Raw genomic sequence first — 23,216 nt, 5'->3', positions numbered from 1 at the left:
TATCACCTGATGCAGATTGTCTTCCTTCCAGCCTGGGGAACAGTAGCACAGCTCTAGTCAACATTTGTTTTTCATTCATTACTAGAGGGGCATTCTGTCAGTAAAAGGACAAATCGCCATTCAGACCACGATTCACAGATATTAAGAATTAAAGGAACTTGTGCACACGCATGTTAAATATAGCTATATAGTACTGTTATTCCAGTGGCAACAGACTTCTTTGGACCTCATTAAACAACAAAGATGGCGGGAATTTTATAACACAAATAACTTATACGGTAAATATAATGCATTCCTGAAGAGATTTCAGATGCTCTTTCGACATTACTTTCCATTACAACGTTTAAAACAGGGAATTGGCACTATCAGGCAACCTGGACAGGCTCTTTGAACGTTGCTTTCCATTATAACGTTTAAGGCAGGCAACCTGGATAGGTTAATAATGGGATAAGGATATAATGTAGGACAAAGTGCGAATTGTATCAAAACTTTAGGGATGGGAAAAAAACACCTGCATTACTCCATTACAAACAATACTCTAAGGTGCTTAAAAAAGTCCTTAAAAAGACAAAAAGCAAGTGATAAGCAAATACAATAGCCAACTCTAAGGATAAATTGAAATTATATGGTCAGTCGTAAAGGAAGTGTCTGGAACACAAGGTCGAGGATAAAAAGTCTATATTTAGTAAAAATGTTTTTGGTATTGATAAGTCAGATACATGGACGGTATTTAAGAGTCACTTTCTGAATATAGCAGGTGAACTGAATGACAACTTACTTTCGACAGGGTATCATAATGTGCCAAACGCTTACTAGTGTGCAGAACTTAAGGACGAAAGTAACTTAAGCGTGATGCATCACTGCCAAGAACTCGATGAATCTTAGCCCATACATAGAAAGAGAGATGACAAGTTTGTGAAAAGACCCTAATTACACTGAAGACGTCCCGATTTATGATGGTTCCATGGACATTACAAAAGATGCGACAAGCTCGTTAGTAGGACAGGATATGTGATGTCCACGGAGAGCAGTGTGTGCTCCGCACTGTGCACCCACGCCGGCCACGAGATCGGTGGAGAGTTGTTGTGGTAGGGCGTCCCACTGCTCCACCAGAGCGGCAGACAGCGGCTGTGCGGCCGTTGGCGCATGTGGACCCGCTCCACACGTGCTGGGTGGGGTTTAGATTTAAGTTGGGGGAACTGGGAGACTACTCTGCTCGCCGAATACCCTCTAGTTCCGAGACCTCCACCACCTGCATTTCAATACAGTCGCGCATGACTGAAAGTTACTGCCAGTATTCGCAGATGAAGAACGCTTGACAATTCCGTGAATGTGATCTGTCAACCGTATGTTCGTAATTACCTCTAGGCTCAGATCTTCTCCTTCTGCACTGCCTCGCTCCTGCTCTGCAGTGCCATTCATAGCTATATCAAACTTCTGTGGGAAAGCGCTGTGATATTGGAAGTTTATGTTTGCTTTTACCCACTACCTAAGAAATCATGTAACCACTTGCTCTCAAAATCCTTCTCTATTTAACAGTCCCCATAACATTTTCAACATATCAACTGAACATTCACATTTAAGCCCTTAATAACCAAACTCGTCGACAGACAGAACGTTATTATCCAAAAGTCAAGAAATATGAAAGTAATTGATTATGTAATTCCGTATAATCTTCTTTTGTTGTTCTTTCCGGACCAAAAGCCACTGTCGTCCCGACTTCTTCTTCTTTGGCATCCACGACACTCTCAGGTTGCGACGTCAAAATGTAAACAGCTCCTTCCACGGCAGTAAAACCTCGCCCTCTGTCGCGCCTTGTGGTTGTACAGAGCTCACGTTAGTGTTTCGTATCTGCGCATTAGCAGAAAATGAGAGCACAGTATGTGGCCTTTCATCTGCTACCACTACCATAAACTGAGCTTTCTACATGACATTCTTGCCTCAGCACAGTAGAAAGGAAGTGGTACTTCTTTCTATCTTGAATAGTGACATATATCAGCACAGATCTCCTGTCTAAGATGAAAGATGAATTTAAGTAACTAATCACAGTATTGTATAGCTCTGACTTTCCATAAATTACTGTTCTTCCATATCAAGAGCCTCTTAAAATAAAGCATTATTCACATTCTTTCCACAACAAACTACACACATTCAAATACTTTCAGTTAACCATTTTTCTATTTGCTATTCCTTGGTTCATTGGATATAGGTTTTAATCTCTTTATGCATGCCAACTCCTCACGGGGTATGCCGTTCTTGGTATATCTTTATACTTTCACCATATGTCACGCTCTACATGTCAGTGTATGCTGTTTTTATTGCCACAAATTAATGAACCACTTTAAAAGAAAATTATTGAGACTTTACTCCAAAATACGCACCTAGCTGTGAAAACCAACAAGAACCATTTTCCATGACTAATTAGGTTTTTTCTTTTTTTATGTGTGTACTGATAGTGGGTAACCTCTGTAACTGCTTTGCAGCCACATAGTTCCCTCAGTCTGTTTCATAGACAACGTTCTAATCTTTTAGTTACATAAGGAGTTATGTTTTCATTGCCACATACTCTATTTCTCCCATATTCAAATCTCAGATTTGCCTTCATACAACATGCACGAAAAAACGAATATTTAATATAATCAACATTAACCAGGCAAGTCCATATGCTTTAGCTATTTTGGAGAACACTTCTTTAAATGTTCTTCCTCTTACTTTACTGTTACTTCCTTTCATAACTGATTTACTCTCATCCAATCCTCTGGGCAGATACTAGGAACTTATTTTCTTACATCGGAAATGCACGTATTCCTTCAATATTTATTCCATACAAAACTGCTTTAGGTTATTCCTTTTCTAGATTCACCTGACCATGGATTAGACTATTCCTATATTTTGGATCTGCCTGTCCTTTATTTTGTAACTCCCTATAGATCCAGATACACTTCATATAATGGAGGTGCAATAGTATGTGTAGTTTCTGACTTTTCCTTTTCAATATTAAAATGCTGAAGTTTCTTCATAGCACATTGACCTCACCAGTTTATAAAACATATTTTTCTTTTACAATAACACAAGTTCACCACAATACTCCTGCCTTGCACATCATAGTGACACATTGGTCTTATCAGCGAAGCAACTACAGTTGCTATGACCCTCTGTCCTATATAACTTATCTCCTGTATTTACATGTTAAAATCTCATAATATCCTTTGCCAGAGTCGCGTGTACTACTCTTCCTCTCTCTCCCATCTCCCATCTCCCCGCCCCTTCCTATAGTGTGACATTCCTAACATAAATGTTTAAGTATGACTGAATTAATTCTAACTGTCCATTTCACCTGTCCATGTCCATGTGTTATGCATGTGATATCATACACCTCTGACCTTATACAGGTTGTAATCACCATTACGTGCTTTGCTCTTTGCCTTAATAATGATAATAATCTTGGATCATTCATTGATTGGCCTTTTTTGTAGAGTTGTTAGAAAAATGGTTCAAATGGCTCTGAGCACTATGGAACTTAGCATCTGAGGTCATCAGTCCCCTAGAACTTAGAACTATTTACACCTAACTAACCTAACGACATCACACACATCCATGCCTGAGGCAGGATTCGAACCTGTGATTGTAGTGGTCGCGCGGTTCCAGACTGAAGCGCCTAGAACCACTCAGCCACACCAGCTGGCTCAGGTGTTAGAAGCCAGCCAAACCAAAAAAGATCATTTGACATTTTTCGGTTTTGGGTAATCTTTGATGGCCTTTATTCTTTCTGGTTCCAGTCTAATTATTTTCATTCTTACCATGTATCCTTATAACATACAGTGTTCTTCCCAACTCTTGGATACTAGTAATATATCATCTACATATACCTCCAATAATTCCTTACCAACAGCTTCATCTAGTGCTCTTATGAACACCGAGACCAATATGTTTAAACCAAAAGTTAATACTATTTAAAGTATATGAAGTAAATAAGATTTACCATCAAAGAGTAAAACAGTATATTTTCTTGAGCCATTATGCTATTTTACTTGCCAGTAACGATCCGTCAGATCCGTCAGATCCATCAAGCGGAAGCACATTCCTTACTCGAACTTAAATAACAAATCATCGATAAATATTGGTCTGTCCCTTTCTGTTTCCATATATTTGCTCAATGTACAAGCATCTAGAACTAAGTGCACGCCCCCTGTGGCTTTCTCCACTGCTAGTTAAGGGTTATTATATACGCTTGGATTCCTTTCCATTACCTTATTTTCTATCATATTCTTTATTTCATCGTTCGTAGATGGTCTTAAACTTACTGGAACTGTATACAGCTTACATAAAGAATGGTTCGTCATTTTTTTCTTAAGGCTACAAATGTAGTTTCCACTCACGCCCTTGCTTTTCAGGAAACACACTCCTACACTTAAATAAAATAATATACAAATAATTTTCTTGTTCCTCCGCTAACAGAGATGATTCATGAGCTTTGTAACTAATTGGTTCGATTGACACATTAATGTCTTGTGTTAGTTCTTCGTTACTTACTATTTTAGCTGTAGCAAATAACTGTACAGTATTTAATATAAGTCGGTATCATTTCCTACAAGATTCACCTTAAATTTAACTATAGAATTCTGAAAATCGTAATTCCAGTGTAATAATAATTTGTCGAAGTCCATTTTTGCATTGTACGTTACTAACCAATATATACCAAAGGTATAAGGTGACATTAGGGACCACTAACAAAGTTTGCATAAGTTTAAAATAATTTACTTCTATAGATAAGCGGATCTTTTGTCAGATTTATTTTCCCTTGCTGCCATTGATTTCTATAATGCACATTCTTGTCACTGACAGAATAGGACCCAGATTTCTATTTCCATTTGTTTTGAGGTATTCCTGTGATACTAATGAAATTTTCCTTCCTCAATTTCTGTGCACATTTACTCTCTTTCCCCATACATCTTATTGATGGTTTCACTTGTTCAACCTCCTTTCTTTTATCCTCTTGTAATAGTCACTCTCTTCTGGATACTATTTGAATAAAAGGTACAAATCGTTTGGTATATGGGCCTGCTATTGGTTTATTATATCCTGGCCTGCATTCCAGGATGATGGGTGTTTTCAGTCACTACTATAGGATAAATACCCGTTTCTGTATTACGTTTAGAGTTAGATGAAGTGTTCCATTGTTCTTCATGTTTTTGTTACTCAATACAAACACCTGGGAATTATTACTTCCTCTTGTATTTATTTTTGCATTTACCCAAACATTGGGCCTTCAGTCTATGTAACTAAAATTTCTTCCTTTTCGTCATTGACATTTTGATGGATAGCTACTGCACTCATTGATCTCTCGATATTTAACTCAAGCACTCTGGTTTTCTCTCTGATTGTAATGTCCTCTTTCTTTATATAGTGTGTCTAACCTGTCAGTGAATGTTAATAAATTATCCATATTAGCCCATCAATTATAAATAGCACAAAGTACACACTAAGATAATCATCACACAAGAACCTGTACTAAATGTTTTTCGACTAGTGGGTTGTCTGAATATTTTAATCTGGTTAAATGCCATTCAAGAGCTTTCTTATATGATCCATGAGCTATTATAATACTTTGTTTGGACATGTTGCTACTTGAATAGCACCATGTAACACCATTGCTGTAATATTTCTCCCTGATACATTCCACCACTACTGGATTCCGAATGCACGCGTGACAAAATGCCTGTGGATAAGAAGTACATTACCACAATAATGTTGACTTGTGAGTGTATTTTGTTCAAGGATTTGGGGTCAGTATGCCCATGCACCATTATACTGCCCCACATCATAATATCTGGACCACCAAAACTATCATGTTTGACAATGTTCTTGGGTTCATTAAGTGTTCCCAACCCTCCACATATCAGAGTATGTCCAGAATCCTTACTCAGATTAAATCTGCTCTCATTCGAAAAGGGCATACGACACCATTCCAGTTCCGATGCTCTTGGCACCATCGCCGGTACTTGAACAGAGTTATGTCACTGTGATACTGTACTCCTTCCCCATGTGCATTTTTTCACGTGTGCGTTTGGCCCAGCCTTAATTTTTATGGATGACAATGAGCCACTGCATCGAACAGCACTAGTGGAGGCTTCTGCAGCTCGTGGTCTGGTGGCTAGTGTTGCTACCTCTGGATCACGGGGTCATGAGTTCATTTCACTGGCGGGTCAGAGATTTTCTTCGCCTGGGGACTGGGTATTCGTCTTGTCCTCGTCATCTCATCATCGTTGAGGAAGTGGCGAGATTGGAAGAGGCCCTTGGAAGAAGAGGATAACGAGCGAATCGACTATCCTGCCAGATCCCCCTACTTACATCCCATCAAGCACATGTGTAATAATTTGGGGAGATGTATTACAGCAGATCCAAGTGCACCAACGACCATCCAGCAGTTGTCAACCATACTGGTGGAGGAGTGGAATGTCCTACCACAACTACTCCTAGCCAACCTTATGGCGTGCATGGGAGAACATTGCAGAGCATGCATTGCCATCTGTGGTGATGACACACCCTATAAAAATCATATGACGAGGGCCTCCCATTGGGTAGACCTCTTGCCTGGTGCAAGTCACTTCGGTGACTTGAGCGTCGGTGGGGATGAAATGATGATGATTACGACAGCACAACACCCAGTCCCAGAGCGGAGAAAATCTCCGACCCATCCAGGAATCGAACCCAGGCCCTTAGGACTGACAGTCTGTCGCGCTGACCACTCACCTACTGGGGGAGGACACACACCCTATTAAGAACCATGTCTTTTGTATTGTCCAGTAGACCATCACTAATCTCACTGACTTCATTGTAATTATTGTCTGTGAACAAAAGTGTCATTTCTGTTCAGCTCATGGGCATTTTTCTTTCAGCTATATTCTGTTCTACACTGTGCCATTTCATCCTATGTATGGACCAAGTTTCATCGAGCTATTTTATCTGACTGTGACATGTCTTGCGATAATTTCTTTTGTCCTTACCTTTAGCACACCATTCTATAACTCTCGTAGGAAACGGCTCTCCAAAACTGCCGTCTGAAATACATCTAGTCATATTGACAAGGGAGAGTCGGACACAATAATTACATTACTGAAGGCTAAAGACTCTAATGGATGGGATGCGATTTCTTGAACGATTCCACTGTCCTGGATATGTTAACCCAGCACTTAGCCACATTTCTAATAATTCCTTTGGAATGGTCAGTTTCCTGAACTATTAAAGTAGTGCTTTATAAAAAGGAGAAAAGAATAATGCAAACAACTTTAGATCCATTTCTACTCCACTGGTGTTTGCAACAGTTATTGAAAAGGCTGTATATATAAGGGTAATTCATCAGTCCAGTTCACATATTTGCTGTCAAACGTACACTTTTTCTTTTCAGAAGAGGTTTATCAGTTGAAAACGCAATGTTGTCCTTTCTCTGTCAGGTACTGGAGGCATTAAACAAAAAGCTGCAAAGCTGGGCATCTTCTTTGATTTGCATAAGGCTTTTGATTTTATCCCCCCCATGAACCATGGACCTTGCCGCTGGTGGGGAGGCTTGCGTGCCTCTACGATACAGATGGCCGTACCGTAGGTGCAACCACAACGGAGGGGTATCTGTTGAGAGGCCAGACAAACGTGTGGTTCCTGAAGAGGGCCAGCAGCCTTTTCAGTAGTTGCAGGGGCAACAGTCTGGATGATTGACTGATCTGGCCTCGTAACAATAACCAAAGCGGCCTTGCTGTGCTGGTACTGTGAATGGCTGAAAGCAACGGGAAACTACAGCCGTAATTTTTCCCGAGGGCATGCAGCTTTACTGTATGCATGGAGAGCTGCATCAAACTAGTCTCTGGACTGAAGACAACAACATTTGATTTTATGGGTTACAAAATATTAGTACAGAATTTGGAGCATAATGTGAAAGAGCAGTAGCTCGAAATTGGTTTCTCTCATTAAGAACAGACTGCAACAGGCCATTCACCACAATAATAACAACGGTCATGAGGTGGCGTCTGACTAGGGCACTGCTGTTTTTTATGTGTAGTAACGACTAGCCTTTTCACCACAGCTTCGTTTGCATACACGATCGACATATATACTGCGCACACCTCCTCCTAGACCCTTTCTGTGTCCACATCTATTTCATCTCTCTGTCCACCTTATCTTCCAATTCTTTCTGACCATCTGCTCCACCCCACTCTCTCCGTCTTTCCATCCTACCTCCTCTCTCATCCACGCCTCTCACTGACCATAGCTTCCTCCCCCTTCCCACTGTCCATAACCTTCTCCCACTCTGTCTGTTCATGTCCTCCTCCCCCTCCTCCCTTCTTCCTGGTTCACGTGTCCAATACCTTTCTACACCTTCTACAAGTTTCCTGCATGTCCCCTCCTCTCTCTCTCTGTTCATCTCCTCCACCCTCCTCTGTCTCCTCTTCCTACCTTTCTCTGACTTTGAGTCTTGTTCATGGTTATTGTAACTTCAGATTCCGTAGTACTGTTCTAATCACAAGCCATAAATACACCTTCTTTGGTTCTGTGAACACAGGGCGCAAGGAAAAAAACAAAACAAAACTTTGCTGTGTGTACAGTTTTTGTTCAAAAATATATATAGTGACAAAAAACAGTAGATATGGGAGAAACAGCTTGTCTAATGGTCTCTATGCACTGCTATCATAGTCAAAACTAACTGCTGGAAACAAACCAAAATCGCCCATTTTCGCAGCAGACCAAAGTGCAGCATTTTTTTCTCGCAGTTGGGTTTAACACAACATCTGTATGTTGTTGTTTAAAAAAATGTATAGCTTTCTCTGCCTGAATGCTTATTACTATATCGTGCAAAATTTTGAGGTAAATCGATCAAGAACGTTTCGAGATCTTAGGTAACAACTTTCTCCTTTATACATCACATACATATTTATGTATAATATACACTAAGACATGTATATCCTATATCTGCTCGAATGTTCATTAGAACATCATATAAAAATTAGAAGTAAATCAATCAAGAAATTTTCAGTATTTTTGGTAATAAAGTTTCCAATTTATCAGTTAACTACATATCTACATATTACATATATTAAAAATATGCAGCATATGTCCGTCGGAATACTTATTAGAGTATTGTGGAAAAGTTAGAAGTACGTCAGTCAAGAACTTTTTGTGATTTTTGATAACCACTTTTCCCCTTAATATTTTACATGCATGGTGAATTGGTATCAGTGCAGATACTTCTATTGGCGACTGAGGACGGTGTACTGAACAATATTATATATGTATTTACGCCATTTCGAGAGTAATAATTAAAGCAGTATGTTGTTAGGTTGTCTAGTATCTCCAAATATATGTGGCGAGAGCACCAATGTTTATTTTCCCCTGCAGAACAAGTCAGGTGTTCAAGTGTGGGCACATGGATGCAAAGTGGCTGGCCTACACTGACAGATATAGTGCACTGAATGGTGCAGTACAACCATGCAGAAAACATCAGGTTGTGACAAGTTTTTGGGAAGACTGTTCCACACAGAGAAAAAATAATCTGCACACTGATGTATGTATGTAAATATTAAGGTGCCACATATAAAAACACCCGTAAAGCACCAAAGAAACTGGTATAGGCATGCGTATTCAAATGCAGAGATATGTAAACAGACAGAATACGGCACTGCGGTCGACAACGCATATACAAAATAAGTGTCTGGCACAGGTGGTAGATCGGTTAGTCCTGCTACAATGTCAGTTTATCAAGATTTAACCAAGTTCGAACGTGTTGTTGTAGTCGGTGCACGACCGATGGGACACAGCATCTCCAAGGTAGTGATGAAGTGGGGATTTTCCTGAATAACCATTTCACGAGTGTACCACGAATATCAGGAACCGATAAAACATCAAATCTCCGGCATCTCTGAGGCCAGTAAAATATCCTGCAAGAACAGGACCAACGACGACTGAAGAGAATCGTTCAAAGCGAAAGAAGTGCATCCCTTCCGCAAACTGCTGCAGATTTCAGTGCTGGACCATCAACAAGTGTCAGCGTGTGAACCATTCAATGAAACATCATTGATATGGGATTTCAGATCCGAAGGCCACTCGTGTACCCTTGATAACTGCTTGACGCAAAGCTTTACACCTCTTCTGGGCCTGTCAACACCGTCATTGGACTGCCAGCAGCGACATTGGACTGTTGTTGACTGGAAACATGTTGCCTGGTCGGATGAGTCTCGTTTCAAATTGTATCAAGCGGATGGACATGTACGGGTATGGAGACAACCTCATGAATCCATGGACCCTCCATATCAGCAGGGGACTGTTCAAGCTGATGGAGGCTCTGTAATGGTGTGGGGTGTGTGCAGTTGGAGTGATATGGGACCCCTGATATGTCTAGATACAAATCTGACAGGTGACACGTACGTACGCATCCTGTCTGATCACCTGCATCCATTCATGTCCATTGCACGCCACACGTCCATAATTGATGCAGAGTAGTTCCAGGAACACTTTTCTGAGTTTAAACACTTCCGCTGGCCCCCAAACTCCCTAGACATGAACATTATTGAGCATATCTGGGATGGCTTGCAACACGTTGTTCAGAAGAGACTGCCACCCCGTCATAGTTTTACGGATTTATGGAGAGTCCTGCAGGATTAATGGTGTCAATTCCCACAAGCATAAAGTCAGACATTAATAGATATACGATGATATGTTACTTCAACCTGCTTGGAAATCTCCGACGAAATACTAGCAAGCGTGAAGCAGTAGTCCCATACAAGACTGTAAGTGTGTATTTCCACTGCTGTTGGTCGTTTTGAACACAACCAGTGATGCTCAGTTTGTTTCGTTACTGGTCAGATTCCGCATAAGTCGTGTATGCACATGTGTTGTTCTGTAGTGTGTGCTACCACAGGTATTGTTAAAGCGTCAGTGTGGGAACTTTTAAAAATACAGTATCTCATAAACGTTTCATACTAGAATCCTGTCCCCCCTGTCAGACGTTCAAGTCCTCTCTCGGGCATGGGCGTGTGTGTTGTCCTTAGCGTAAGTTAGTTTGAGTTAGATCAAGTAGTTTGGAAGCAAAGGGACCGATAACATCAGCAGTTTGGTCCCATCGGAACTTAGCACAAATTTCCAAATTTCCTAGAATCCTGCAGCAAACACCATTGCTATTATACTTTACCATACTTTTAGTTTGTTACTGTTACTAGGCAATGTTCCATTTAAAAACGTGTATGTGAATATATATATATATATATATATATATATATATATATATATATATATATATGCACACACACACATTGGTAGCAAAATTATTAAAAAGTTCTTGAGTTATTTATATCAGATTCTTGTATGCTACTCTAATGAACATTTGGACAAAATGGTTGAAATGGCTCTAAGCACTTATGGGACTTAACATCTGAGGTCATCAGTCCCCTAGACTTAGAACTACTTCAACCCAACTATCCTAAGGACATCACACACATCCATGCCCGAGATAGGATTCGAACCTGCGACCGTAGCAGCAGCGCGGTTCCAGACTGAAGCGCCTATAACCGCTCGGTCATAGTGGCCGGCAACATTTGGACATACAAAGCGAACATATTTTCTGTATAATAAATAAATATACATTTATTACTTAAAGGGCAACATTGTTACCGAAAGCCTGGAAAAGGTCTTGACCAATTTACTTCAAATTTTTGCACGTTACTCAAATGAATATTCCGACACACAAAGACAATATATATATAGCTTATGTACATATGTATGTTTATTGAAGAATTATGGAAAATTTTAAATAAACCATTCAGTAACTTTTCGAGGGTTCTTTTTTTTCTTTTTATTTCGAACAGCATTACACACCGATTTCCTTTAATACAGTAATGTAGATTTTTATGTATATATTTATAGACAACATGTATTAATTATGTAGCTCATGTCTGTATGAGCGTTTCTTAGAGTATCATGTAAAATTTAAAATAAACCAGTCAAGAATGTTTGAGTTATTTCACTAAGAAATTGCTGTATATGTATAATGGAAGAAACTCGCAACCCCAAAAAATAATTCATGTAGAATAATGAAATTTCGGATACACATTTGTCTTGCTGACATATTTAAGTGGTTAATGTTGCAAGTTCACATGTTAATTTAAGTGCGAGATAGGCCATTGCAAATGTGAAATGCTGCTATCTTAATTACCGATGTAGCCGCCAGAATGTTGAATGCTAGTATTCAAACAAACATGTATTGTGTTGTACAGGTGCCAGTCGTCAGTTTGTGACACGTGCCTGATGCATTTGGTTGGTCGATACAGAAATGGTTGATGATGGTTGTGGGTGACACCGGAGTTATCGTCCGATGATTTCACATATGTGCTCGATTGGAGACAGATGTGCCGATCAAGAGGGCCAAGGCAATATGTCGATAGACTGTAGAGCATGTTGGGTTACAACAGCGGCAAGTGGGTGAGCGTTATCCTATTGGAAAACAAAAAAATGGTTCAAATGGCTCTGAGCATTATGGGACTTAACCTCTCAGGTCATCAGTCCCCTAGAACTTAGCACTACTTAAACCTAACTAACCTAAGGACAACACACACATCCATGCCCGAGGCAGGATTCGAACCTGCGACCGTAGCGGCCACTCTGGCCGGCTGTAGGAAAACACTCTCTGGAAAATTCTGTTTATGAAAGGTAGGAAAACAGGTCGAATCACCGAGTTGATGTACAAATTTCCAGTCAGGGTGCATGTGATAACCACGAGAGTCCATCTGCTGTCATAACAAATCGTGCCCTGGACCATAACTCCAGGTATAGGTCCAGTGCGTCTAGCATGCCGACAGGTTGGTTGCAGGCCGTAACTGGCCTTCTTCCTACGGGCACACGGCCATCACTGGCACTGAGACACAGGCAGTTTTCATCAGAAAACATAACAGACTTTCTGCCTTCCCTCCAGTGAACTCTCGCTTGACACCAGTCAAGTCACCAATGGCTGAGGTTTGGAGACAGTGGAATATCTGCTGCAGGGAGCTGTCCTTGAAGAAACCTATTTGTAACAGTTCGTTGTGTCAACTATCGTTCAAACTGTTGCTGCAGAAGCAGTACGAGGCGCCAGAGCCCTACGCCAAACATGATGGTCTTCCCCGTCGGCAGTGCCATGTGGCCATCCGGAGCAAGTCTAGTTGTGAACACACAGTCTCGTGACCACTGCTGCCAACAGGCACGTACAGCAGTTACATTCCTGCCAAGTCTTCCAGCAATATCGCAGAGGGAACATTCATGCTCTTGTAGCTCTATTGCACTACTTCGTTCAAACGCAGTGAGGTGTTGATTGTGGCATCTTTGTCGTCTCAAAGGCACTCTTGACTAACAACAACTCACCGCGCCCATTCTCAAAGGTAACTAACACTCAAAAATGGTTCAAATGGCTCTGAGCACTATGGGACTTAACTTCTAAAGTCATCAGTCCCCTAGAACTTAGAACTACTTAAACCTAACTAACCTAAGGACAGCACACACATCCACGCCCAAGGCAGGATTCGAACCTGCGACCGTAGCGGTCGCGCGGCCCCAGACTGTAGCGCCTAGAACCGCTCGGCCACCAGGGCCGGCAACTAACACTCACGACCGTGTTTAAAGCATACGTGATTTGCTTCCAGCGGCACTCTTACGTGTCTGGTGCGAAATCAAAATAGACGTCATCTTCCAGGTGTAGAAACACGCCTATCAACTTTCGTTTATACAGGGTGTTACAAAAAGGTGCGGCCAGACTTTCAGGAAACATTCCTCACACACAAATAAAGAAAAGATGTTATGTGGACATGTGTCCGGAAACGCTTAATTTCCATGTTAGAGCTCATTTTAGTTTCTTCCACCTACGCTCAATGGAGCACGTTATCGTGATTTCATACGGGATACTCTACTTGTGCTGCTAGAACATGTGCCTTTACAAGTACGACACAACATGTGGTTCATGCACGATGGAGCTCCTGCACATTTCAGTCGAAGTGTTCGTGCGCTTCTCAGCAACAGATTCGGTGACCGATGGATTGGTAGAGGCGGACCAATTCCATGGCCTCCACGCTCTCCTGACCTCAACCCTCTTGACTTTCATTTATGGGGGCATTTGAAAGCTCTTGTCTACGCAACCCAGGTACCAAATGTAGAGACTCTTCGTGCTCGTATTGTGGACGGCTGTTATACAATACGCCATTCTCCAGGGCAGCATCAGCGCATCAGGGATTCCATGCGACGGAGGGTGGATGCATGTATTAGAGGTCTGCATTATCTCCGATTTTTACCGGCGAGTCCCGCTCGCCCCTCTGGCTCTCGGGAGTATGCGGCCGAGCGTCCTCTTCCGCCGGCTGTGGGCAGCCGATCGCCAGCGCTCGGCCGAGTGCGCCAAACGCTCGGCCGGTCGCCAGTAACCGGTGGACTCAGTGCCAGCGAGCGGCGCTTCGTCACACTCCTTGAGATCAGAGGCCACCGCTTCACATTAACCACTCACTTATTTCTTTTACAAATGTCTTTCGTTGTTCACTACCAGTTCTATGACCTAAATAATACACTTGTATATGTTACATTTGATGTTTGTTAATATGCTGCAGACTACTGGAGTTTCACCTTTGAGGTTATTATCTATTCCAGTAATTGTAACGTTAAAAACTGTAATGTCTGTATTTAGTATTTTGTTCCGTTCGGTAGACAAACGGGAGCACAGTAGTCTAATCGTGGACTATGTGTAGCCTATTCTGAATGCAGGATCGGGAAGGAATGACGGAGTTAAAAGTAATACTCACGAAATTTTGTTGCACAAACGTTAATTTCTGAACAAATTATGACCTGTAAATAACGTTACAAGTGAATCATAACTATACAATTCGTTTTTCGTCATTGGTGCTCCCTGATACACAGGCGTCATTTGTGTTCCTGGAGCTATTACTACAGCTGGCGGTTTCAACTTCTTCCTGTGAAGTCAATGAAAGTGGAATCATACATTTATAGAGTTTGAGGAATGTTTCCTTCCTTGTGATTACGTGGTATGTTGTGAATACTTACGTAATTGTGATGGATCAATAACAGATCATCCACCATGTCTGATTACAGGCACGATCTTTTGTTGGACAGCAGGTGACCGGCCTGGCTAAAATTTCTCTCGCTGGCAGCACTAGTGGCAGGAATACAGAGAACTCTTCTGGCTACTACTGACAGCCTTGGAAATAACCCCGCGTGCGTTTTCCACCATTGCAAAATTTGTCCTTCGGCACAACTACAGTCGGATTTGGAGAGCGAAAGGTACCTGTCGAGTTCATTGGTAGTAACTGTGTGTCCATCTTCGTCGTCCTCATCCAAACTCCAGTCCATCCTGGACTTTTTCATGGGAAGAACTTGGCCACTGTTTGCTTGAATGGACTCTAAACATTAATGAAAACAACCGTAAGATATTCCTGTCACGTTCAATTATGTATACACCGTAGTGAGAATTACTGGTTACTAAACGACTATATTAACGGTGTGTTTTTATATATATCGCACAAATTACATCAAAACACATGGTGGAATGTATAAGCTGTGAAACCTTTCCCAAATATCACACTGTAGACGTAATAAATGATGATCTAACGAAAGATGACAGATTAGACTAACAAACATTAGTTTACTAATTGGTTTCAGTGAATAAACCATACCATTTACGGGCAGTTCCGAGTACAATCGCCGAGCGGTCTAAGGCGCTGCAGTCATGGACTATGCGGATGGTCCCGGAGGAGGTTCTAGTCCTCCCTCGGGCATAGGTGTGTGTGTGTTTGTCCTTAGGATAATTTAGGCTAAGTAGTGTGTAAGCTTAGGGACTGATGACCTTAGCAGTTAAGTCCCATAAAATTTCACATACATTTGAACTTTTTTCGAGTACAATCGTCGAACTTCAGCATACGCGGCTTGCTTTTTGTCTGCTGCGAGTTTCTTCAAATGATGCCGTGATGGCCATAGAACCGTGGCAACGTAATGGATAGCCTGAATTTTGCACTTCACTGTGATGAAGTATACTGCTCTCCTTTTTATTTTCGCAATAAGCTGAAAAGGCAACCCAATATACATAACTGCTCTCTGATAATTCAACAGTTGTATAAAGGATCGTAACCTATAGAAAGTGTTCCTACCTCGTTGTCACCGTCTATTGGTTCACAATGATGTAATAGACTCTTGTACCACGGCAGCACACGTTCCAGCGTTGTTATCTTTGCAGTTTCCAAATCCAAACTCGCTTCTTTAAAGGGGGTTAGAAAAGCGACAACGTCTCGTACGCACCCTTCTTGAAAGGTTTCTAAGTGTGTCGATTGCCCCCGGGATTCTAGTAGATCTCGAATATCGTCGATTTGACTTATGACAGAATTGAGCATTAACAGTATACTGTTCCACCGAGTTACAGCTTCTTGCTTCACAGAGTGCCGCAGACGCCCCGAGTGACCCGATCTCTTCAAATAGCCTACTATAGCTCTTGCTGACAGTACACACGACAGAATTTCAGGGGCTTCGTCTTCTAAAAACGTCTCTTGAAATGCGTGACGAAGCGCAGTCATCAAGCAGTGATCAAAGCAAGGCAAACGGTCGTAAGATTCAAGTGCCTTCTTCATATTAGCTCCTTGGTCGGTGACAAAGAAACATTTCGTAAGATCAGTCTTGTTAATTCCTAACGCAAGCATCCGCTCTACGATTTCGTGCCGTATGTTCTCTCCTGTCTTAGGTACGTCCGGAAACTCGGTTGTTATCAAATCAAGCGTTTATAGCTGCCACTCATTATTCACATAATGCGACGTCACAGTCAAAAAAATCCTCTTCTTGTAGTTATCAGACCACAGATAAGCGTCTAAGGCGCACATTTTGTTCTTTAAGGCACATGTTAGCTTGGGCACCATTTTCACCAGTTTTTTGTCGGCCTTTTCTTTAATATGCCGCGATACAATGGTAGGGTGCGGAAGAACATCTTCTATACTGACTTTGCCGTAAGTGGCGCCAACATTGATGAGCTCCTGCGAATAATTCTTGAAGCCAATCTCACTACAAGTATTTAACGGTAGCAAATCTATTCCACTCATATCGACCAACCTATCAACAATTACTTTCTTTATGCTACTTGGTACTGCAAGTGGCCGGTGGATTTCTGCTCCGCATTTACTTTTGCAGTGCCGAATCATACCTGTTGTGCTTGACTGGTACGAAAGTATGGTATCACATGTGGTACATTGCACGATACCAGCAGAAGCCTGCGCGACAGGATCCACTACAAGTGCAAACGATTTCCAAGCTCCAGTTTTCGCCTCCTCTTCCGACATGTCTTTCTTCTTCAGGACTAATGCGCCGCTCCAAATTCTCTCCATAATACTTCTCTTCGTTTCATGAATGGAACGCTTACGACCTATAGTTGGTTTATCCATAACGCTGTCTGCGCTGCTCAAAGCCACACGGTTTCTAACGCGATTCGGCACTGTAGAGCTCGCGGCAGTTGCACTGTCACCGGCCGACATTGTGAGTACGCTCGAGCGCCCGGCAGTGCTCGACAGTCCAACCGATAACCGAGAGGTGGAGGACAACCGACCACATGGTGCATTAGACGGCCACAGCCGTATCGCAGCATGGGCCTTTCCCAGCCGTCGAGCAGCGGCACGAAATGGGAAATGCTCGAGTAGTTGTTTTCATCGAAATGCAGAGCTCTAGCATGTGTCCTCGCTAACGGAGGACATTTTGAACATTTCCTGTAACAAAGTGTTTGAAGTCACGCTGGTACGATCTGTTGCTGTGTGTTTCCATTCCATGATTAGTGTGATTTGAAGAGAAGTAATAAAATGAGCTCTAACATGGAAAGTAAGCGCTTCTGGACACATGTCCACATAACATATTTTCTTTCTTTGTGTGTGAGGAATGTTTCCTGAAAGTTTGGCCGTACCTATTCTGGTGTTGCAGTTTTCCCCACCAGTGTACTTATACCACATATATTTAAAAATAAGTGTGTAGCCTAATTCAATCCAAATGTTTTTTAGCGTATCATTGAAAAATTTGAAGTACATCGGTCAAGAACTTTTCGAGATTTTTGGTAACAGCATTGACCAACGACTTGTCTTTATATAGTAGCATAGACATGCCTTGTCATATGACAGCTGATCCTAAGATAATTCTGTTTGCTATGACACTATCTTGTTGTAAGATATCATTGAAAGCCCATGTTCAGGATATTGCTAAAAAACTGAAGGCTGCTTGATTTACCATTTCAACAGTATCTGTAATAAGTGATGTCCAACAGGAAAATTAGTCTGCTTTACCTGCTTCCATTCTCTTATGACATATGCCGTAACACAGGGTGGACAGAAAAAGTCTGAAAAGCTGGTAAGGGTGTTGCAAGGAAGATTGTGCTGAGAGATAGTTGTTCAGGAAAAATTTTAGATATATTGCGCCTTTTCAGAGGTAACAGTGTTGACGTTAGCCAATCAGGTCACTGTGACCTGCCAGAAACGGTATAGCCAAATGTGTTTCTTGTTTGGTTTCCCAAAACCGAACAATAGAGCGATACAAAAATTGTACATGTGATGGTAGTAAGTAACGAACCTAAGCCAAATGCTGAGCAGTCTCGCATGCTATCATCTACACTGTGAGAACAGCTGACGTTAACTGTATTTGACGGGCCACTTGAATTTGCACACACAACGGTCTTTCTGTCTAACTCCAATGAAAATGGACTCGGAAATGGCACAATATGTGGATTTTTTTCGGATCAGTTATTTCTCAGCACAAACTACGACGTGACAACCTTACAAGCTTTTCAGACTGTTTCAGACCATCCTGTTTATTAAGATAAATCTTCCCATACATGTTCGGAATTTAGACTCAGAAACGGTGATGTAAGTTCGCGAACCTCTTGACCGCTTAGAGTTTGGGAATTCTGACACTGGCCTCTGAATATATATTTTCTTCAATGACGTTTGTTGTTAGTAGTATGAGCTTATTGCCAACAATTAGCACCTTTCACTTAATACTAGGCAGAAATCCAGTCTGCATTTGGATTATGCCTCACTGACTTCTATGCACACAGGTGCGCAGTACTTCTCTGAATGTATTTTCAGTAAACTATCATAAGAAGTAATATATCTTAGCAGTAATCCTCGCACTTTCAACACCAGACTGAAGAATTTGCTCATGACTGACACCTTTCATTCTGTCAGGGAGACCTGGAAAAGAAATTAAGCTAAATCTGGTCTCATATTTTTGACTACGCTAATATATTCTTGTAGAATGTCAACTGGATAGAATTCGTGTAAATTTTATTTTATCTACTAACCTTTTCTGCACAGCTTCGACACATACAGTGCACACTCCACCCCCACCCCTTTTTGTGGATCCATATTCTCCTCATCCAGTCTGCACATCTCCTCCTCTTTCTCACCATCTCATCCATCCCCCATCTCTCTGTTCATACCATTCTCCCACCTCTACCCATCCCAACGTCGTCCCTCCTTGTCACTATCTCCTCCTCACTCACATCTTGCCCATCTCCACCTCATCCCCTCACTTCTGATCTTCCCGCCTCCTTGGCCATTTCGTCCTACCCTCTCTGCCCATCTCCTCCTGTCAGTCTCCCACTTTCTCTCCGTCGTCCCCTCTGTCCATCTCCTACTCGCCTTCTGTTTTTCTGTCACTCTCTATGCCTCCCTCTTTCTATTTATCTCCCTCTAGCCCCTCTCCCGATAACTCCGCCTCCACACTTCATCTTTTTCATCTCCTCCTGCTCCTTGTCCCCATCCACCTCCTACTCCCCCTCTGTCTGTCCCTTTCCTTCCCCCTTTTTCTGTTCATCCGTTCCTACACCCTCTTCCTTTCCATCTCTCTCTCTAGCCATCTCAACCTTTCCCAATCAGTGCCGATTTGCATGTGTGGTCTGTAAGCAACAAGTTGATGAAGCAGGCTGATACTGCAACACACCTGTCAAGTAAGTCAGTCTACTATTAGAGACATGAAAACCGGTTTTTCTCCTGAAGTGTAGGCTGCCATGCAAAGCAGATCGATAAGGCAGGTCAGCACTACTACAACACACCTGTGTCATGCAGGGCAGCCTACATTCCAGGGGCTGGAAACTCGTTCTATGCCACTAACGTTTAGCCCGCCCTGCAATTCAGGTCGATAAGGCAGACAAATGGTATTGCCATATAACATACATGTCATACAGGGCAGTCTATATGCCAGGGCCCGATAAACACCTTTTTGCCCACATCTCCCCTCGTATTTGTGCTTTGAAGTAATAAACAGTGCTGATACAAGTGAGACCTGCTGTTTCTGTGTGCAATTTGGTTGAAATCGATCCAGGGGTTTGGGAGGGGATCTGGAACATTCACATGTACACACATAGACACTGCTTTATATGTACTGAGATTATTACTTTTCTGATGTCAGTTTAATGCTGTGGTCCATTTCATAACCATAGAGTTTTGCTCCTGAATTTGGTCCTATAGAATCCTTACGTATAAAATAAAAAAATAAGTATACCTGAATTATTTCTTGCCAGTGGTACAGTCGCAGGTGATAAATAAGCTACTTCCAGCGGCCATTAAATTGCACCTGTTCTTCCTGCAGGAAATTCTTTTCATTAATGAGCTGTTTTTCCTTTCTCTTAGATGCAGCGATAGCTCAACAAATTCGCCAGCGACGAGCTCTTCATCATCATCCTCAGATGTAAGTTCGTCACCGACTACGACATCTGTCACGGGATCTGGCAACCCTTCCTCTGTGCCTCCCAGCACGCCACAGCCCTCGTCTTCGGATACCCCACTTACACCTTCACCCACTGATTCGTCACCGACAACACCGTCACCTGACGCAACATCTGGCACACCTCCCACCACATCTGGCAGCACGGCAGGACCTGCGTCTTCAGACACTCCGCCAGCAACATCTTCAGCCACAGGATCGTCACAGCCAACAGCGTCGTCCGACACGCCTGACACTCCCCCTACTGTGACTGCCAGCACAGCACAGACTACACCTCCGGACGTGCCAACAACACCTTCACTAACGTCCGCTTTGCCCAGCACGACTCCTCCCTCCACTGGCGGCGAGTGTTCCAACCCGCTGGAAATCGTTCCAGATCCCAGTGACTGCTCCAGCTACTACGAGTGTCTCCCAACGAATAAGTGGACGCACATCGAATGCATTTATGGATATTACTTCAATCGAGACGAGAAGAAGTGCCTTTATGGTTCTTGCCCTTACACTTTGTGATGATCCCTACTTCTGGTGATAAATCAGAATATATTTCAGAGAGTAATTCTGGCTCAGTTCTAATAACTACCTTAACTGTGACACTTGTATTTCATTTAGTTAGCTGTCTCAGCCAAGAACAGAAATCGTTAATGTATTGATATGTATCATTAAAAAAAAAATAATTATGTCCAATTATGCATTATGTTTTCCTTACACAAACTGGTCTCAGAGGATCCCCTGCTGGTGTATTACTACCTTTTGATGCCTTGAAGTTATCTTTATTTTGGTCACTTGAATTCCTAACAAAAATTTGTCTCTAGTCCTGATAAATGTAACCAAGACATTTCACACTGTGGTTTAGATGCAGTACTCGTATTCGCTAGGTCGCTGGTTCAAATATCCATCCCATCATCCACATATAGGTTTTGAACGCTTTTTCTAAGTAACTTCGAGTGAGTGCCAGGATAATTTTTTTAAAAGAGTTATCTTTCAAAGAAGTGGTCGGCCACACCCCATTCATCGAATCTTCTGCGTTTGTAACAAACTCAACTCGATTAACTATTAAAACCTAACGCTTCTTCTTCCACCAAATCTTAAAAATGAAGTCAGAAATTATGTTCATCCCTGACAGTATTCAGAGAACAACGTATTGACGTAAATTAGAGCAGTTGTTAGATTGTAGTGAAGAAGAGTATAAAGTCTCTGAATGGTATGTGTAGGGGTACCTGACGGAGCTATAGAGAGTAAAAGCAGTAGGGGAAGAAATAAAGTGGAATAATTTAGCAATAACTGAGTACAATTGGTGCTAGTGTCACTCATAGGTGAAGAGGTTCGCACAGGAATCAGTCATATGATTCTATAGAAACCCTCATTACTACACATTGACAAAACAAGCTTGTCTCCTCTCAGCCAGTGTTGTTCGTAATGTGAGCAGTAGTGCACATAGTGATCATGGATTTACCAGTAGCATGTAAATGACCAAAATCTGTAAAGACTTCAGTAGCAAAATTGTAACAGTTTTTTAAATTCATTTCATTCAAGCTGTTGATTGGGTGAAATACGGAAAGCATGACATCTATTGCAATATAGGATTGCAGGACACTGGACTGTGTGTTACTGCTGCTAAAATGTTAGTCGTAATCCTGTCATATGTTATTGTTCCTATACTAATAGAAATGCGTCACATGGGTGACTGACATGGAAACATTCCAAAGTGCTAATAAACGAACTTGATGAAACATGGCGATTTATAGAGGGGGCAAAGTAATGCAATATGTAACTTTTGTTTGTGCCATATTTCACTTTCAAGGAGAACAGCACATTCCAAAATGTGATTTGGGGTGTTAAATTTCGATGGGATATCTTCACAACGATGAAATGTAAAAGAAATGTTTCCATGTAAAAGTTGATGTGTAATTAACTTTCTTGAAAACTGTATAACCAAATTTTGCAATGATTTGAAATTTCGCAAAATATCCCACCACCATTAATTAATTTAGAAAACTGAAAACTTTTGTTTCATCATAAAGCTTTCAAGCCACATATATCTGTGTGTAATAAAGCTTGTTTATGACATAACATTTTTGGAAAATATACTGTAGACAGTGTGCTGTCAGAGTATTTCCAACATACATAATTAAAATATCTAAAGATTTATTACTATTTTAATTATTTATTTTAGGTATTCCTGTTTCATATTTTAAAGTGTTGTTTAACATTTCACATTCTTGTTTCTCTTTGTTTTTTAGTTTACTGTTTCATATACATTTATTTTTTAAACTGAAAAAATAAGTAACCCATTATTATGATACAAAATCAATACAATAACGATAATCTGTAAAGAAATTCTTAAAATATAACAATTTGATTACACATAAAATGCACATAAAGGTGCATATAAAAGGAACGAAATTTCTTCACATAATATACATGATGGAGAACACAATACCAAACAAAATTCAGTAGGATATCAAATT

The 23,216-nt window shown here is 41.4% G+C and overlaps 1 protein-coding gene across 1 annotated transcript in view; it reads left to right on the top strand.

The window, feature by feature from the left end:
* The window catches only part of LOC124613062 (uncharacterized protein PB18E9.04c-like), a 104,482-nt gene extending 81,586 nt beyond the window's left edge, over positions 1-22,896 (top strand). Inside the window, exon 5 of the mRNA XM_047141645.1 lies at positions 20,655-22,896. Coding sequence (XP_046997601.1) covers positions 20,655-21,258 — 604 coding nt within the window. The 3' untranslated portion in view covers positions 21,259-22,896. The remainder of the gene's footprint in view (positions 1-20,654) is intronic.
* Positions 22,897-23,216: the final 320 nt, after the last annotated feature.

This window comes from Schistocerca americana, chromosome 4, assembly GCF_021461395.2.
Source record: "Schistocerca americana isolate TAMUIC-IGC-003095 chromosome 4, iqSchAmer2.1, whole genome shotgun sequence".
In the NCBI taxonomy this organism is placed as follows: Eukaryota; Metazoa; Arthropoda; class Insecta; order Orthoptera; family Acrididae; genus Schistocerca; species Schistocerca americana.
Note: the sequence above shows the minus strand (reverse complement) of the source record. Positions and strands in the feature narration are given on the sequence as shown.